General features: G+C 42.1%; 1 protein-coding gene across 1 annotated transcript in view; it reads left to right on the top strand.

The window, feature by feature from the left end:
* Positions 1-20,313, top strand: part of CFAP61 (cilia and flagella associated protein 61) — a 253,270-nt gene that overhangs the window by 138,334 nt on the left and 94,623 nt on the right. Inside the window, exon 18 of the mRNA XM_060124490.1 lies at positions 16,192-16,319. Coding sequence (XP_059980473.1) covers positions 16,192-16,319 — 128 coding nt within the window. The remainder of the gene's footprint in view (positions 1-16,191; positions 16,320-20,313) is intronic.

Here is a 20,313-nt window from a genome sequence, read left to right as displayed (position 1 = left end):
TCATTTTGTATATTTCTCTGATTCCTTACCTAATTATTAAGACATTCAAATTCTATATTATAAACATACATATATGTATATTTTTAACATCTTCATTGGAGTATAATTGCTTTACAATGCTGTGTTAGTTTCTGCTGTATAACAAAGCGAATCAGCTATACATATACATATACCCCCATATCCCCTCCCTCTTGCGTCTCCCTCCCACCCTCCCTATCCCATACCTCTAGGTGGACACAAAGCACCGAGCTGATCTCCCCGTGCTATGTGGCTGCTTCCCACTAGCTACCTGTTTTACATTTGGTAGTGTATATAAGTCCATGCCAGTCTCTCACTTCGTCCCAGCTTACCCTTCCCCCTCCCCGTGTCTTCAAGTCCATTCTCTATGTCTGCGTCTCTATTCCTGTCCTGCCCCTAGGTTCTTCAAAAACTTTTTTTTTTTTTTTTTAGGTTCCATATATATGTGTTAGCATACGGTATTTGTTTTTCTCTTTCTGACTTACTTCACTCTGTATGACAGACTCTAGGTCCATCCACCTCACTACAAGTAACTCAATTGCGTTTCTTTTTATGGCTGAGTATTATTTCACTATATATATATATATATGCCACATCTTTTTTATCCATTCATCTGTCGTTGGACACTTAGGTTGCTTCCATGTCCTGGCTATTGTAAATAGAGCTGCAATGAACATTGTGGTACATAACTCTTTTTGAATTATGGTTTTCTCAGGGTATATGCCCAGTAGTGGGATTGCTGGGTCGTATGGTAGTTCTATTTTTAGTTTTGAAGGAACCTCCACACTGTTTTCCATAGTGGCTGTATCAATTTACATTACCACCAACAGTACAAGAGGGTTCCCTTTTCTCCACACCCTGTCCAGCATTTATTGTTTGTAGATTTTTTGATGACGGCCATTCTGACTGATGTGAGGTGATACCTCATTGTAGTTTTGATTTGCATTTCTCTAATGATCAGTGATGTTGAGCATTCTTTCATGTGTTTGTTGGCAATCTGTATATGTTCTTTGGAGAAATGTTGATTTAGGTCTTCTGCCCATTTTTGGATAGGGTTGTTTGGTTTTTTTGATATTGAGATGCATGAACTGCTTGCATATTTTGGAGATTAATCCTTTGTCAGCTGAATCATTTGCAAATATTTTCTCCCATTCTGAGGGTTGTCTTTTCGTCTTGTTTATGGTTTCGTTTGCTGTGCAAAAGCTTTTAAGTTTCATTAGGTCCCATCTGTTTATTTTTGTTTTTATTTCCATTTCTCTAGGAGATGGGTCAAAAAGGATCTTGCTGTGATTTATGTCATAGAGTGTTCTGCCTATGTTTTCCTCTAAGCGTTTGATAGTGTCTGCCCTTACATTTATATCTTTAATCCATTTTGAGTTTATTTTGAGGTATGGTGTTAGGAAATGTTCTAATTTCATTCTTTTACATGTAGCTGTCCAGTTTTCCCAGCACCACTTATTGAAGAGACTGTCTTTTCCCCATTGAATATCCTTGCCTCCTTTGTCATAGATTAGTTAACCATAGGTGTGTGGGTTTTTCTCTGGGCTTTCGATACTGTACCATTGATCTATATTTCTGTTTTTGTGCCAGTACCATACTGTCTTGATTACTGTAGCTTTGTAGTATAGTCTGAAGTCAGGGAGCCTGATTCCTCCAGCTCGGTTTTTCTTTCTCAAGATTGCTTTGGCTATTCAGCATCTTTTGTGTTTCCATACAAATTGTGAAATTTTTTGTTCTACTTCTGTGAAAAATGCCAGTGGTAGTTTGATAGGGATTGCATTAAATCTGTAGATTGCTTTGCGTAGTGTAGTCATTATCACTATGTTGATTTTCTGATCCAAGAACATGGTACATCTCTCCATCTGTTTGTATCATCTTTAATTTCTTTCATCAGTGTCTTATAGTTTTCTGCATACAGGTCTTTTGTCTCCTTAGGTAGGTTTATTCCTAGGTGTTTTATTCTTTTTGTTGCAATCATAAATGGGAGTGTTTCCTTAATTGCTCTTTCAGATTTTTCATCATTAGTGAATGCAAGAGATTTCTGTGCATTAATTTTGTATCCTGCTACTTTACCAAATTCATTGATTAGCTCTAGTAGTTTTCTGGCACCTTTAAGATTCTCTATGTATAGTATCATGTCATCTGCAAACAGTGACAGTTTTACTACTTCTTTTCTGACTTGGATTCCTTTTATTTCTTTTTCTTCTCTGTTTGCTGTGGCTAAAACTTCCAAAACTATGTTGAATAATAGTGGTGAGAGTGGGCAGCCTTGTCTTGTTCATGATCTTAGTGGAAATGGTTTCAATTTTTCATCATTGATAAAGATGTTGGCTGTGGGTTTGTCATATATGGCCTTTATTATGTTGAGGCGAGTTCCCTCTATGCCTGCTTTCTGGAGGGTTTTTATCATAAATCGGTGTTGAATTTTGTCAAAAGGATTTTCTGCATCTATTGAGATGATCATATGATTTTTCTCCTTTAATTTGTTATGGTTTATCACATTGATTGATTTGCGTATATTGAAGAATGCTTGCATTCCTGGGATAAACCCCACTTGATCATGGTGTATGGTCCGTTTAATGTGCTGTTGGATTCTGTTTGCTAGAATTTTGTTGAGGATTTTTGCATCTGTGTTCATCAGTGATATCGGCCTGTACTTTTCTTTTTTTGTGACATCTTTGTCTGGTTTTGGTATCAGAGTGATGGTGGCCTTGTAGAATGAGTTTGGGAGTGTTCCTCCCTCTGCTATATTTTGGAAGAGGTTGAGAAGGATAGGTGTTAGCTCTTTTCTAAATGTTTGCTGGAATTCACCTGTGAAGCCATCTGGTCCTGAGCTTTTGTTTGTTGGAAGATTTTTAATCCCAGTTTCAATTTCAGTGCTTGTGATTGGTCTGTTTATATTTTCTATTTCTTCCTGGTTCAGTCTCGGAAGGTTGTGCTTTTCTAAGAATTTGTCCATTTCTTCCAGGTTGTCCATTTTATTGGCATATAGTTGCTTGTAGTAATCTCTCATGATCCTTTGTATTTCTGCAGTGTCAGTTGTTACTTCTCCTTTTTCATTACTAATTCTATTGATTTGAATCTTCTCCCTTTTTTTCTTGATGAGTCTGGCTAATGGTTTATCAATTTTGTTTATCTTCTCAAAGAACCAGCTTTTAGTTTTATTGATCTTTGCTATCGTTTCCTTCATTTCTTTTTCATTTATTTCTGATCTGATCTTTATGATTTCTTTCCTTCTGCTAACTTTGGGGGGGTGGTTTTGTTGTTGTTCTTCTTTCTCCAGTTGCTTTGGATATAAGGTTAGGTTGTTTATTTGAGATGTTTCTTGTTTCTTGAGGTAGGACTGTATTGCTATAAACTTCTCTCTTAGAACTGCTTTTGCTGCATCCCATAGGTTTTGGGTCGTCGTGTTTTCACTGTCATTTGTTTCTAGGTGTTTTTTGATTTCCTCTTTGATTTTTTCAGTGATCTCTTGGTTATTTAGTAGTGTATTGTTTAGCCTCCATGTGTTTGTATTTTTTAGAGATTTTTTTTCCTGTAATTGGTATCTAGGCTCATAGCGTTTGGTCAGAAAAGATACTTGATATGATTTCAATTTTCTTAAATTTACAAAGGCTTGATTTGTGACCCAAGATATGATCTATCTTGGAGAATCTTCCATGAACACTTGAGAAGAAAGTGTATTCTGTTGTTTTTGAATGGAATATCCTATAAAATCAATTAAGTCCATCTTGTTTAATGTATCATTTAAAGACTGTGTTTCCTTATTTATTTTCATTTTGGATGATCTGTCCATTGGTGAAAGTGGGGTGTTTACGTCCCCTACTATTATTATGTTACTGTCAATTTCCCCTTTTATGGCTGTTAGTATTTGCCTTATGTATTGAGGTGCTCCTATGTTGGGTGCATAAATATTTACAATTGTTATATCTTCTTCTTGGATTGATCCCTTGGTCATTATGTAGTGTCCTTCTTTGTCTCTTGTAATAGTCTTTATTTTAAAGTCTAATTTGTCTATAAGATATAAGATAATTTGTCTATAAGATATTATAAGATATAAGAATTACTACTCCAGCTTTCTTTTGATTTCTATTTGCATGGAGTATGTTTCTCCTTCCCCTCACTTTCAGTCTGTATGTGTCCCTAGGTCTGAGGTGGGTCTCTTGTAGACAGCATACATACAGGTCTTGTTTTTGTATGCATTCAGCCAGTCTATGTCTGTTGGTTGGAGCATTTAATCCATTTACATTAAGGTAATTATTGAAATGTATGTTCCTATTACCATTTTCTTAATTGTCTTGGGTTTATTATTGTAGGTCTCTTCCTTGTCTTGTGTTTTCTGCCTAAAGTAGTTCCTTTAGCATTTGTTGTAAACCTGGTTTGGTGGTGCTGAATTCTCTTAGCTTTTGCTTGTCTGTAAAGGTTTTAATTTCTCTGTCGAATCTGAATGAGATCCTTGCTGGGTAGAATAATCTTGGTTGTAGGTTTTACCTTTCATCACTTTAAATATGTCCTGCCACACCCTTCTGGCTTGCAGAGTTTCTGCTGAAAGATCAGCTTTTGACCTTATGGATTACCTTGTATGTTATTTGTTGCTTTTCCCTTGCTGCTTTTAATATTTTTTCTTTGTATTTAATTTTTGATAGCTTGATTAATATGTGTCTTGGAGTGTTTCTCCTGTATGGGACTCTGTGCCTCCTGGACTTGATTGATTATTTCCTTTCCCATGTTAAGGAAGTTTTCAACTATAATCTCTTCAAATATTTTCTCAGTCCCTTTCTTTTTCTCTTCTTCTTCTGGGACCCCTATAATTCGAATGTTGGTGCGTTTAATGTTGTCTCAGAGGTCTCTGAGACTGTCCTCAATTCTTTTCATTCTATTTTCTTTATTCTGGTCTGCGGTAGGTATTTCCACTATTTTATCTTCCAGGTCACTTATCCGTTCTTCTGCCTCAGTTATCTTTCTATTGGTTTCTTCTAGAGAATTTTTAATTTCATTTATTGTGTTGCTCATCATTGTTTGTTTGCTCTGTAGTTCTTCTAGGTCCTTGTTAAGCATTTCTTGTACTTCCTCCATTCTATTTCCAAGATTTTGGATCATCTTTACTATCATTATTCTAAATTCGTTTTCAGGTAGACTACCTATTTCCTCTTCATTTGTTTGGTCTGGTGGGTTTTTACCTTGCTCCTTCATCTGCTGTGTGTTTTTCTGTCTTCTCACTTTGCTTATCTTACTGTGTTTGGGGTCTCCTTTTTGCAGGCTGCAGGTTCGTAGTTCCCGTTGTTTTTGGTGTCTGCCCCCAGTGGGTAAGGTTGGTTCAGTGGGTTGTGTAGGCTTCCTGGTGGAGGGGATGGTGCCTGTGTTCTGGTGGATGAGGCTGGATCTTGTCTTTCTGGTGGGCAGGACCACGTCCGGTGGTGTGTTTTGGGGTGTCTGTGGCCTTATTGTGATTTTAGGCAGCCTCTCTGCTAATGGCTGGGGTTGTGTTCCTGTTTTGCTAGTTGTTTGGCATGAGGTGTCCAGCACTGGAGCCTGCTGTTCGTTGAGTGGAGCTGGGTCTTAGCACTGAGATGGAGATCTCTGGAAGACCTCTCGCCAATTAATATTATGTGGGGCTGGGAGGTCTCTGGTGGACCAATGTCCTGAACTTGGCTCTCCCACCTCAGAGACTAAGGCCTCACACCTGATCAGAGCACCAAGACCCTGTCAGCCACACGACTCAAAGAAAAGGGAGGAAAAAAAAGAAAGAAAGAGAAAGAAGAAATAAATAAAATAAATAAATTTATTAAAATAAAAAATAATTATTAAAATTAAAAAGTAATTTCAAAAAAGAAAGGAAAGAAGAGAGCAACCAAACCAATAAACAAAACCACCAATGATAACAAGTGCTAAAAACTATACTAAAAACAAAAACCAAAACAAAACACACCAAAAAAACCGGACAGACAGAACCCAGGGATAAATGGTAAAAGCAAACCTATACAGACAAAATCACACAAAGAAGCATACATATACACACTCACAAAAGAAGAAAAAGGAAAAAATATATATATATAAAAATAAAGGAAGAGAGCAACTAAACTAATAAACAAATCTACCAATGATAATAAGCTCTAAATACTAAACTGAGATAAACACAAAACCAGAAACAAATTATATGCAGAAAACAAACCCCAAGTCTACAGTTGCTCCCAAAGTCCACCACCTCAACTTTTGGGATGCTTCATTGTCGATTCAGGTATTCCACAGATGCAGGGTATATCAAGTTGATTGTAGAGATTTAACCCACTGCTCCTGAGGCTGCTGGGAGAGATTTCCCTTTCTCTTCTTTGTTCGTACAGCTCCTGGGGTTCAGCTCTGGATTTGGCCCCGCCTCTGGGTGTAGGTCACCCTCTGGTGTCTATTCTTTGCCCAGACAGGAGGGGGTTAAAGGAACAGCTGATTAGGGGGCTCTGGCTCACTCAGGCCTTGGGGGAGGGAGGGGTATGGAATGCGGAGCGAGCCTGCAGTGGTAGAGGCCAATGTGACGTTGCAAAATTCTGAGGCACGCTGTGTGTTCTCCGGGGAAGATGTCCCTGGATCATGGGACCCTGGCAGTGGCGGGCTGCACGGGCTCCCAGGAGGGGAGGTGTGGATAGTGACCTGTGCTTGTGCACAGGATTCTTGGTGGCTGCAGTAGCAGCCTTAGCGTTTCATGCCCATCTCTGGTGTCTGTGCTGATAGCTGCAGCTCGCGCCCGTCTCTGGAGCTCGTTTAGGCGGTGCTCTGAATCCCCTCTCCTCATTCACCCTGAAATAATGGTCTCTTGCCTCTTAGGCAGTTCCAGACTTTTTCCCGGACTGCCTACCGGCTAGCCGTGGTGCACTATCCCCCTTCAGGCTGTGTTCATGCCGCCCACCCCAGTCCTCTCCCTGGGATCTCACCTCCAAAGCCCGAGCCTCAGCTCCCAGCCCCTGCCTGCCCCAGCGGGTAAGCAGACAAGCCTCTCAGGCTGGTGAGTGCTGGTCGGCACCGATCCTCTGTGCGGGAATCTCTCCACTTTGCCCTCTTCACCTCTGTGGCTGCGCTCTCCTCCATGGCTCCAAAGCTTCCCCCTGCCCATCCCCCCCCCCCCCGTCTCTGCCAGTGAAGGGGATTCCTAGTGTGTGGAAACCTTTCCTCCTTCACAGCTCCCTCCCAGAGGAGCAGGTCCTGTCCCTATTCTTTTGTCTCTGTTTTTTCTTTTTTCCTTTGCCCTACCCAGGTACTTGGGGAGTTTCTTGCCTTTTGGGAAGTCTGAGGTCTTCTGCCAGCATTCAGTAGGTGTTCTGTAGGAGTTGTTCCACATGTAGATGTATTTCTGATGTATTTGTGGGGAGGAAGGTGATCTCCATGTCTTACTCCTCTGCCATCTTGAAGATCCCCCCCGCCATATATGCATTTTGTATTTAATATATACAGGACCATTTTTATCCTTGGATACCTGTAGGAAAATGCCATCATTTTGGAAGGGCATTATTTAACAGGAAGAATGCGTTTCATCGCTCTTGAATTTGATTATTTTCAAAACCTTTGAGGCCACACCTTCATTTTATTTCATTAAAAATGGGTCTTTCATAGGGCTATAGAAGTTGAGAATGATTAGGCAACTACATGCTAAGTCAATGAGCTTTTCTTAAGAGACACAGATATAACATAATAGTAATTTGTCATTGATTCTGCAAACCATTTCCCTGCCATGGATTTGCTTTCTCCCTGCCTTTTGCTGTCTGTTCACCCCAGAGAGGTCATTTCTCCGGTTTGTGGCTGGCTCTGTATTGACAGTGATACCTGGAGGTAGCCAAGTAGCTGAACCCTAACAGACAGGATTTCCTGGGAGTGATGTGGGGCACAGAGGACATTTCTAAACACTTGGTACCACTCCAGGTGGGAAGGGGAGGGACGTGGAGCCACTTGAGGTTATCCTGGCACCTGTGCTAGCATCCCCACATTGGAAATCAGTGAGTCACTGTGTCCCTGAAAAGCCAACAGTGGGTCTCCCTTGCCCATGCTCGAGTATTGCATCAAATAACCATATTTTCAATGATTATATAACTACTTGTTCAGGCTGTTATCTAATTAAAAACAAGTGAATTTCATCACCCTTATCAAATCTAAGATGCCATTATTATTAGATGGACCCTTACTTTATGTACCATTAAGAAAAAAACATGGCCAATTAAACTGTGGCACAATGTCTTAATAAGAGCCCTGAACAGAATATGAATCAGTCATATAAGTCTTATTGCTTTGAAATTTCTTTTATCTATTCAGAGAGGAGAGCCAATTTACGTACCCTTCAATTGCATTGTTTGCTGCATGATGGGAAAAAAACTTTTGCATGTGTCTTGGTAACAAAATGTGACACAGCATCGTCTGCTTGTAGGTATCTATCATCCCTGATTTGTTCCTGTAAAGTATTCGATTGTTTCATTGCAAGAAAATATGGAATTGCAGCCATTCCCTCCGATGACTAATATTTGCTTCATTAATATCAAATTTGCACCCTGCCGCTCGGTTTCTGGGCCTGCATGGGAACATATTAAGTGTTCATTTCGATGCCAAATCATGCTGTAATCTTTTTGAAGGCGTTGTCAGCAGCAGTTAAACTCAACACATGTTGTCCCATAACGCACATGACTCTCCGGAAATGATGACAGTGAACAGCCTTGACCAAGTCACCTGTTCCCAGGAAAGGACAACTGTGTCACTGCTGCTACCTGGCCAATCCCAACGGCTAAGGTGACATTGACCATGAGGCTGATTTCAGGGATGCTAATGTGGAAAAAATGTGCATCCTAGAACTGGCGAAATTCAGTAAAGTCACTCAACTTCCAAAACACTTTTTTTCCCCACATATAAATGTACAAGAATGGCTGCCAGTGATTGTCATGGGGTGGCAATAATTTGAACTTTTAAAAACATTTGCAAAATAATGATAATAGCCAGGTTGGGAACATGGGTGTAGGAGGGATTGGGACAGATGGAGTTGATAAGAAAAATATAAGAAAAATGCAGGTTAAAAAAATTTACTCATTGAATTATACAGGCTTAAGGAACAACAGCAAAGACCATGAGTTGCCCCCAATATCCATTCCTCCCTTTAGCCTTAGTAAAGAGATCTCAATTTTGTGCAAGGCAGCAATGCACCCAACTAAGAGAATATGTTTCCCAGCCTCCCTTGCATCTGGCATGACCACATGACTCAATTTTGGCCACTGAGCTGGAAGTAGCAGTAGTTGGAATGGGAATTCTGAGATGGCTGCTTAAAGGGTGTGGCTCACTGGAAGGAAGGGCCTTTTTTCTTTCCTTCCTTCTTCCTGCTCCCTGGAATGAGGACGTGATATCTGGATGTCCGGCAGCCATCCTAGGCCATCCTTGAGGATTGAAGCCATGCACTAGGATGGGGAGTTAGGCAGGTAGAAGTCTGGCTCTGCCTCAGTAGCCCTGGATTGTGTATTTCCAGATTTCTTTTGCATAAGTGAGAAATTATCTTCTATCCTGTCAAAGCCTCCGTTTTCTGTTTAAGCTGCATTTTCTGTTGTATGCAGCCAAGCCAAATCCTAACTGAAACAGGACCCTCTTCTTTAGCTAGGGTTCAAGCTCCCACTGTTTGCCTGGGATAATGTGAAGAATGTAAAGGAATTAAAGGTATTATAGTTCTTTAAAGAAATGAGAATTCTTCATGGGTAGGGTTACTAATAATTTTGCAGAGGCCAAATTAGTGCCTCATTCACTTCCCAAACTTTACTGTGTGCCTAGCTTGTGCCTGGTGCAGTGGTGGGGATGCTGCCGGAACCTCAGCCCACCCTTTGGCCCATGTTGCATGGTTTTGAGAACACTCCTCCCCGTGATAGGAGAGCAAGCCAGAAAGGGTCTTTGAGTCATTGTCACTCTCAGCAGATGCCAGAGACAGAACAGTGTGCATTTTCCCCACATGCTGGAGCTGCAAGAAGTGTTAGAAGCTCCCCATACCCTAACAAAGAGGAAGGTTAAGGGAATCCTTCAGAAAACGAGGCTCAAAACCATGGCGTTGTCTTGACAGCCTCCTCATGTTCTGCTAGGACAGAGGTGATGGTGTTCCTATCTAGTTTTTTTGTTTGTTTTTTGTTTTTTTTGTGGTACGCGCGCCTCTTACTGTTGGGCCTCTCCCGTTGCGGAGCCGGACGCGCAGGCTCAGCGGCCATGGCTCATGGGCCCAGCCGCTCTGCAGCATGTGGGATCTTCCCGGACCGGGGCATGAACCCGTGTCCCCTGCATCGGCAGGCAGACTCTCAACCACTGTGCCACCAGGGAGGCCCCCTATCGTAGTTTTGAGCCCTTTTAATGATCTTAGCAGAAAGGTTTTTCAAAATTGCATTTTGTGTCTGTGGAAGAGATGCCCGACTTATTGGTTCTAGTTTACATGTCTGTATCTCCCTACTCTTTATGTATTTGGTAAATATTGCAATACTTTGACCCCAAGAGGTCAATTCGTTTACTTTGAACTCTGAAACTGACACTGATATTTATAGCTCTGTCAACCTGTCATTATTTGTTTTGATCAAATTGGGGAAAGGGGAGCTTCTCAAAAAGAAGAGAGAGAATGGAAAAGTGTAAGGAGAAAAAATTACATTTATAAAGCAAAAATAGGCTTATTAAGAATTTCAGAAATTATATTTCTAATGGCTTTGAATCTCTCCATCTTCCATTTTCTTGCCTGGACAGAGCTCCCTTTGAAGTCTTTGGAAGCTTTCTAGAAGGAAAAATATATATACACGTGGGTGTGGAGCTGAAAATGGAGCTCCTTGTTTCGCCCTTTTAAAACGTGTTTTTCGAAGATTTGCCTTTCATATTGCAGATGCGAGAGAGGATGTGCAATTTTACCTTGTGTAACATCTTTACCTGAAAAGCTCCAAGTATTTGTAGACGTTTTTTAATGAATAGTTCCCGTGTTTGCCTGCTGAGGAAGCAGAGGTTTGTGTAATTTACTTCCATTTTACACCTGAGGAAACTGATGTTTAAGAAAAAGAGGCTCAGAATTTCAACCAGTAGCAGAGTTAAGAAAACAGTCCCTTGTTTGGACTGGGCTAATGATGCCCAGTCCAGTGATCCTGGAGGTTGAATGTGACCCCCAAACGAAAGGGTATCATTAGAAAAAATTCACCGTAGATGCTGTCATGTCCCATTTTAGTATGAATTGGGTTCATTATGTAGGATCATTTGTAGTTATTTTGACTGCTTTCTAGTTCAATGGCCTATTTGTTATTTTAGCAACTTCTGATTTGGGATCTATTATCAAAACCGAGTTTTAATACTGTTTTTGTTGTCATTCTAACTCATTCTAAGTGCATGAGAAAAACTAAACCAGATATAGAAACACAGAACTCAGGTCTGTGTGTATCAGATAAAATTATACTTTGACGAATTTTTCTTTTTGTACACACAGAACAGTTAACAAACGTGCATGAAATTCAGAACTGTGTCTTTAAGGTCTCTTGATAAATGTATGCGAATCACAGCATAAACTCACCTGAGCATGTACGTCAGTGTCACTTTTACTAAAAAGATCAAAGTTAATCCAAGTTCTTCTCATCATGTATAAATCATTTGTTTGTCATGTAAGCAACTGGAAAGGCACCAACAGAAATAACCTGAATCAGTAGAAATTACGTCAACACCCTTTAAGAAGCGCTCACGGAACGCAAAGTCAGCATATCTGTCCTTTCATCATTTACCAAACGTCCAAAAATGTGTGGCAGGAATTGTTCAGATAAAACAAAACTAAACTAAAACTAAACGAATGCCTCAATAAAACAAAGACATAGCCCCTGACCTCAGAAAGCAAACAGTCTAGGTGGAGGGCAGCAGACAAACCAGATGAATTAATAAAGGGACCAAACTGCTCAATGACTCACTTGCACAAGGTGTGCCAATTCAGAAGCTCATAGGAAATTACAGATAAATAGCTTAAAATTTAAACATGTGCTCGTTTCTGTTCCCTATTTTCTCATCTCAACAACCCCCTCACCTGACCTTTATTGTCACTTCCCTCTGAACCGTCCACACTCCCTCCCCTCCCCACACCTCAAGCCTGGCTCTAGAATTTCCAAATAGGGAGTCCCACTTTATCATTCTTTCTTCTTCCATCTCAGGGATGGAACTTAAGGCTTGTGTTTTAAACTTATTATGAGAGCCGTAATCAATTTTAAGGAACATTTCTTTCAGCCTTGAAAGGTCAGCTTATACATGATATATGGCCTATTCCTCCTTGCTGGGGTGCCTGTTGATCTATTTAAAATCATCCATTTGTCTAAAAATACTAATTTAGTGTCATTAGGAGAATAGAAGCATAAATGTCTCCAAAGAATATGGAGGTAAGAATCTGATTTCTCACCCGTATTATCACTGGTATGATATGTAGTTAAATAGCTTACAGAGACTCCTCTGTTTCATCTTTGACAATTTACTATTACAAGGCACATTTAATTTCTGTCTATAAAATATGAATCAGTAGATACAGCTTTTATTTTTACTTTGCTGTTAAGGAAATAAAAAACAAAAACAAACATCTAAAACAGGATCTCTAGTACACGGGACATTTTTGGTAGATGTTCAGACAAAGAAAAGGAAAAGCTGGCTTGGCTCAGAGGGTCTTCCATACCTGTTTTTCTTTACTGGGAAAACCTGTAGTTTGAAGGAACATAAAGGAAGGACATATTCTGCTTTCTTCCAAAAATGCCTCGAGCTTTCAGCTTATGGGCAAAACAAACTCTCTGAAAGCCGAAGAAGCCTTCTTCATTTGCAGTTGTCACTGAAAGATATTTCCAGGCTGGAAAGAATTTCTTTTCAAGGTATTTAAAAACCATCTATCCTAACAAAAGAAAAATGTGGCCTTTTCAGGTCACTTCTTCATACCCAATGATGAATATGTTTTTAATTAAAGCCTGGGCACAAAATTGGGTTTCGTGAGAACCATTGTGGTGCCTGAGCACTCTTCCTGAGACACCCACCACCGTTGGTACTGATGCTAACTCTTGACACCCGAGGCCACTTTGTGTATTCAGAGGTTAGAAAGGTGATTTCTGAGGCCTGGCAGCTGTTGGTGTTAAAGCTATTGTGTGGGAAACAAAAGCCATTCTGTTCTGTTCCCCAGGTGCCTTTGTATCATTGATTCAGGAACTGTTTCCTAAATGGGGTACAATTCTTTACCAGGGAATTTCATTACTGCCCATGTTTTAGTATATGCTTCCGGACAGCAGAGGGGAATGTCTGAACATACCTCCTATGGAAGGAATCTTGGGTTCTGACCTCTGTGAAGATGCTTGCATCTTAAGTCTCTTAATTAGACCTGTGACTACATGCCTTCATACCACCATTTATGCTTCCTATCTTCCTCACTCTAAACCACCAGACCCAATCTGCTGCTACCAGGCTTGTCTTGCAAGTTAATGGGAACACAGTACACACTGGCAGCCAGATGTACCAGTGTTAACTAGTTTTCTCCCAGAATTCCTCACTGGCCTGTGCTGGGAAATTTTCATAGGGCAGATCAGAATGACATTTATTTGAAGAACAGATACTCTTTCACCCAAATGATATATTCATTATTGTCATTTAGAAAGTCTATCAGTTTAGGAAGTTTTTAGTTGCATGTAAAAGAATCAAACTGAGCTAAACAATCAAGGAAACACAGTGGGTTGCAGTCTTTCTCCCCAGTTCTTCCTCCCTCCCTGGGTTGTGCCCTTACTGTGTGACTTTGAGGTTCCTCCCACTACAGGGGAGTCGGCTTCCCCACCTCATGGGTGTTGGGCTCCACCGTGTGACTTGCTTTGGCCAGGCTGAAGAAGTATTTCTTATTTTCACTTACCTTCTTGTACTTCTGCATTGCCATGAGAAGAACAGACCCAGCTCTTTCTCATCAAAAAAGATAGGAGAGGGCTTCCCTGGTGGCGCAGTGGTTGGGAGTCCGCCTGCCGATGCAGGGGACGCGGGTTCGTGCCCCAGTCCAGGAAGATCCCACATGCCGCGGAGTGGCTGGGCCCATGAGCCATGGCCGCTGGGCCTGCGTGTCTGGAGCCTGTGCTCTGCAACGGGAGAGGCCACAACAGTGAAAGCCCCGCGTACCGCAAAAAAAAAAAAAAAGATAGGAGAGATGTGAGGCTAAGCTGAAATCTGCAGAGTGGAGCCAAAGCCAGCTGAATCCCGCTGACATCAGCCTTCTTCCAGCTGACTCAGAGTTACAGGGGTGAGGATAGATGGCAATTTTTTATGCCAATGCATTTTGGGGTGGTTTGTTATGCAGCACTGTTTGGCGATAGCTGACTGATATTTATCGCTCATGTAACTGAAGAGTCCAAAGTTAACATGGGCTTCAGGTAGGATTTGAAAGGAATTCCTGTTCTATTTCTTTGTGATTCTCTTGGGGCTTCATCCCAGAATGGTTTCCCTCTTGGTGGCATGATGACTGTACTATTTCAGGCTTCACAATCTACACCTCGTACCATCTGGAAAGCAAGAGGCTTTTCTTCTTAAACCATCACACAAAAGTCCTGGGCTTCACTCTGATTAAGCCAGCATAGGTCATGTGTCTATCCTGGGCCAATTGTTGAGCAAGGAGGGTGGGATTATGCAACTTGGTTTATGTCAACCAGAGCCCCCTCTTAAAGATGGGAGTGGGTTCAGTCTTTTCCAGAATCCCTGGTGTGTCTCATTAGAGGGAGTGGGGGTGGGACAGATGCTGAGAGGCACCAGCAATGTTAATTATGGAGAGAGTCTAAAACCTCCAGACTTTGTTTTGAATTTCTATTAATACCTTATTTGGCTCAAGACATTTTTTTACCTGCATGTTGCTGGGCTAGCTCAAGCTAAAGAGAGGGGATTTATCATCTAGGTCACACATGTTGCCAGGTAAATTGCAAAGCATGTGACCCCACCCATGCTGCCTTAGGCACTGGAAGGTGGGTGGGAGCCTAGCTTTCCATAGGACTTTACCATTAGCCTGCTGGACTTCCAGCTCCTGGTATCTCAGGATTTTAAGAAAATTAAAAATAGGTTTGTTCTACTAGAATTTGAAGGTCTCTGACCCAGAGGGTGAGTTAATGCTAATGTAATGAGAACTTGAACAAGTGGGACACATTGGTGTGGATGTCATTCCACTGACTCCTGTCCTCCATTGCCTATGATGAGAAGTCGGCTGTAAACCCTGTTATTGTCCAGACACACAGGAAGCATCAAATAAAAATGTGTGTTGAATTTATGAATTAAAAAAGAGAATCAAGGTCTTCTGACCCAATCCAACGTTCTTTTAAGAGTACCCCAACTTCCCTGGCAGTCCAGTTGTTAAGAGTTCACGCTCCCAATGCAAGGGGCATGGGTTCGATCCCTGGTCGGGAAACTCAGATCCCGCATGCTGTGCCTTGTGGGCAAAAAACAAACAAACAAACAGACCCCACCACCTCTTTGTAAAACCTTCCTTTGTACATTTCATGTTCCCACTGAAGCCTCTGCAGGAAAGTAACCAAACAAATCAATCCAGGTGATTTTTTCAAACATGGACATTAAAACGATCACCTGTTACTTTCTGTGCTTCTAAGAGTCCTCCCTGACCCTAAGTTATTTGAAAGACGGAACAATCCTTATCATCCAATATGCTTCTGTCATTCAACACATTTGTCCTTCTATAAATATTACTGAACACCTACTCTGCTCCAGGTGTTGTGTGAGGGATGCAGAATTGAATGAGAGCTAATACCTTCCATCAGGCACCCAGCTACTGTAATATAATTGTTCAAACCATGGACAGAAGGAAAGATTGGGACCTTTGATGAAACTACAGATTCTCAAGCAGCAACTTGCCTGTCTTCTTGGGGAATTATTTACCTTATCATCTCTAGTCATAGATGGCCTGGGTTCTATACGAAACATCTGTCAACAATAAGACGAAAATGATCTAAATCAAGTATTTTGATGTGAACCAGCCTAGGTGTTAGGTATATTGCCATATTCTTACATTAATTTCTTAAAAATTACTTCCCATAAATTTCCTCAGGGCTGCACAGGGGCATTTTTCAGTTTGATTTGCTGGTAATTACTGGTTAAGTAATTGCCAATTTGGGAATGCAGACTCAACTACATTTTCCTCAAGTCCCTTTTTCTCTTTGTATTTTTTTCCAGTTGAGTTATGCCTTGAACCATATAAACAGAAAACTAACGTTGGAACCTAAAATAACTGTCAATGCCAAGATTGTTGTGGTTGGTGCGTCCAATGTTGGAATTTCCTTCCTAGAGACACTGATATTTTGGTGAGTTGTTTTACTTTATTTTTTTGTTTTTAAAGGGCCTTTCTCTTCCTACACCTGAGAGGGTCCCTTGAAAGGACAGACCTGAGCTTTCTGCTACCTCACATACGTTGTCTATGTGGATTAATGAATCAGTGGAATATTCTAGATCAGGGGTTGGCAAACTCTAGCCCCCCAGGTCAAAACAGGTCCACCTGCTTTTGTAAATAAAGCTTTATGGGAACACAGTCGCGCTCATTTATTTATGTGTTGTCTCTGTTTTGTTGATACAGCAGCAGCTTTGAGTAGCCGTGACAGAGACCGTTTGGCTGGCAGTGCCTAGTATATGTCACTCTGACCCTTTCCAGAAGAAGTTTTCCAGCCCCTATTCTATACTGGTGCTCCCCTCTCTTGGCTGGATTATAAGAATCACCTAGAGCATTTGTTAAAGATGTAGATTCCCAGACCTCACAGACACAGAGAAGCAGAAACTCCTATGGAGGGCCCTGGGAACCTGTATTTTAACAGGTGCTCTGTGTGATCAAGCAGGTTTGGGGACCAGTTTTGACTGTATGCATCACAAATAGGCTTCAGAAGTGGCAGACAGTCCAGGACCTTTCCTTCAACACCTGCATTTCAGGTGCCAGGGAACAGAGTACATTTCCCCAGGACAACTGAGGTCTGTGCAGCTGTTTGATGTGTTTTCTATTATCCTCAAAGCACTGCACAGTTTCCTTGCAGAGCCCATTTTCCCGATAGGTGATTCCTGAGGGTTCTCAGCTCCCCCAGTTAGCTCTTCATCTGCTCAGCGAATTTCAGCCTCTCTTTAACAGGAAGAGCCCTGGGTTATTGTCCAAGAACTTGGATTCATGGCCTGGCATTGCCACCACTGGCATGGAACCTTCGATGTGTGCCTGACTTCTCTCAGACCTAGCTTCCTCATTCATTTCGTAAAAAGTCTCTAGATGTTTTCAAAGACCCAGGCTTTGGAGAACCACAGACTCCTAAGTTAGGAGAATCCAGTTTTTCCCAGACCTTTTGCTCAGGATCGCATGAGAAACTTTAGCTACTGTTCAAAGCTGTAGGTGCTAAGAGGAGAGTGGCAGATGGGGAAAGGCATCCCCACCATGACTCCTCCGGAGGCCAGATAAGTGGTGAGGGTCTAGACAAGGAAAAGGGTGGAGGAAATGACCCCTAGAAGGTGTTTGTCCCTGGTGGATATGGAGACGAAGTAACCCAGATGGTTATTTTGCTCATTTGACATCATACGTAACCGAAGATTTTTTCACTTTCTAGCCAATTTGTTCAATTATCCGGAACACACCCTTAGTTAACCAGAAATAAGTCGCCTGTCTTTATTGAAATTAGCAACCAAGTTCACAGGCTTTAAATACTGTGGTCAGTCTACAGCAATCTCTCATTGCAAGAAAGAAATCATGAGAAGCACCCAGGAATCTCCATTTTCCTGCCTGTTCCACTCTGTAGTTTGAGGGCTTTCCCTATTCTGACAGGTCTCTTCACCTCAGACTCTGAACAGCAATCTGTACAGCCACTTTTGAAAGATGAACCATCAGGGTGGAGTTGTGAAATCACAGTAGTCAAGAAGTTACCATAAACAGATCTTAAATCTTAGTTTAGCTATATATCTTGTCATTATGTCTTCTTTAAAATGATTACATTAAGATATACACATATAATTTTCTTTTTGTGGAATCAACTTAGATTTAATAAAGAAAGGTATAAATTTTGATATAAGTACTTGGTTGATTAAATTCGTCAATCAGACAGAGCTTTTTAAAGCATTTTAAAGTACTCATAATTCTCTATCATCGTTATACAGATTACGTGCACTAAAAAGAGACCGGGATCAGTTTACGGATATCAAATCCCGGAGAGAGGAAGTAGTTCTCTCATTATTTTCTCTAATTATTTCATATCAGCAGTCACCATAGTAACCTGCTGCAGATTTTACTTTACCAATTTAACTGCCATTTGAACTAAACTTTGTAAATGATTTGAGTTGGGATGGAATTGAAGAAACAGAGTTTTCACCAAACACTGACCTCCAGTGAGGATTAAATCCACATTTTGGAGGCAAGATTTAGGAAAATCGCCCTCCCACGCTCATGCCCTGCATTATTAAACTCAGTTGGGGCACTGTAGTTCCTGGAAAATCCATTTGAGGCCCAGTACAGCCGCCTCTTTTTCCAGAAAATCTGGTCATCCTGTCATCTGGTGACAAAACAAGCACAACTCTTTGTTCTTATATTATTTACATGCAAAACAAATTGCAAAGCACCTTTGGTCTCCTCTTCAAAGACACCAAAAGCAGTCCTTGCAGAAATTCTCTTCTTTCCACAAGTGCCACGGTGCTACTAGGGGTGCTGACGTGACTTGCCCAAAGTCACCAACTAATACAGACACCAGGATAGAAGCTCCATGCGAGGTGTGAGTGTTGAGGGGATATTTGGGGTTTTGGTTTTTAGTACAACCTTCTGTCTGGTCCTCAGCTGCCACCAGTCCACAGTTACACCTGCACGGAGGACACACTTTCTTTTCTGGTTGTGAGGCCTGTGGGTCACCCTGCATCTTCTTCTTGTCCTTACAAGGGCAAGACCTCCTGGGCCCTCCAGTACCTGGTGACATGAGTGACAGGCGTTTTCTAGGGACACACACCAAACCCCCCCCCCAGTGGTTCTCTGTGTCCTCCTGGTCCTGGTGAATATTCCAGCGCTGGGCTGAGTGGCAGCCCTGCCCTTAGACTTCCTGCAATCTCCATGGACACTCCTGAGGCCCCTGGCTAGCTGATGCAGAAGGGCGAGGGTGCAGGGTGATTCAGGGTGGAGGTGAGACTTGGCTAATTTGTCCCCCCTCCCCGCGTCTTGTGCATCTGTCTTCTGAGGGCGCTGTGCCCAGGTAACTCCATGGAGGGCAGAGGAGGGAGCATGTTCAGGCCCCCAGGCCCCACCCTGCGGCACACACGTCCTGGCCTCCTTTCCCCTCATCGCCTGCCTTGCCGGGCTGTGTGCCCCCTGGGTGGGGACCAGGGGCTGGCAGGGGGAAGGACAGCAGGCACAGAACCAGGGCTGGGGAGCTTTCTTGGGGTGTGGGGCATAGAGGAGGGAACCCTCACTCATCCTATGGAATAGAGGGCAGTGAATTGGAGGGGAAAGGCCACTCTTAAGACACTTTGCTGTGAATTATCTGTGTTTCTCATCATGCCCAAGACATTCAGGTGACGAACCTGAGCTATTTTTAAATTGTGATTCTCATGTGTTTGTTCGTTTGCCTGGCTCTTCCGGACAGAAAGGTGTTGGCTTGGGCACCGTAGGTGTTTCATGTACATTATCCTTCTTGGTACTTCTATTAATAAAACCTCTTTAAAACCCCAAACATTGGTTTTTGGCAGAAAGATCTTGGCCTCGGTCATCAGCCCACCTCTGCTACCAACCAGTGCTGTGGTCCTGCCCTCCTCCTCTGCTGAGGGAGGGTCACGGCAGGGCTCCCCTGGCCCTGCCAGCCCTGGGCGCTGTCACACTAGGAACTCCACCGACCGTATCAGAGGTCTAAAGGGAACTCCCTATTCTTGGGTCAACAGCCAAGGCCAGAGGGGAGCTTCTGTCATCTGTCAAGGAAATGCTATTTCCCGAAGGAGAACTTTGCAATGAAGTCTGAAAGCTCTTTCCAGAAAGCAAGGGGCCTCTTTTCATGCAGCTTAGCTGGCCATATTTTTAGCAGTCCCTTTGTGTACCAGGTCTGGACCTGATGAACTCCCCAAAGTAATGCTACTTTCCACAGTAGTACTCCAAAATCATTTTAAAAAAAAAGAAATATGGATATGCTCTACCAAAAAAGGAGTAGGAACCGGGTCTATGGACTCATCCTACGTCTTATGTCCTTTCTACTCAAAAGTTTGGTCTGGAGTCCAGCAGGATTGGTATCGCCTGGGAGCTGATTAGAAACACAGAATCTCAGGCCCTGCTGCAGTCAGTGTCCCAAACAGACATTTTATTTTCCA

The sequence above is a fragment of the Lagenorhynchus albirostris genome, chromosome 15 (genome assembly GCF_949774975.1).
Source record: "Lagenorhynchus albirostris chromosome 15, mLagAlb1.1, whole genome shotgun sequence".
In the NCBI taxonomy this organism is placed as follows: Eukaryota; Metazoa; Chordata; class Mammalia; order Artiodactyla; family Delphinidae; genus Lagenorhynchus; species Lagenorhynchus albirostris.
Note: the sequence above shows the minus strand (reverse complement) of the source record. Positions and strands in the feature narration are given on the sequence as shown.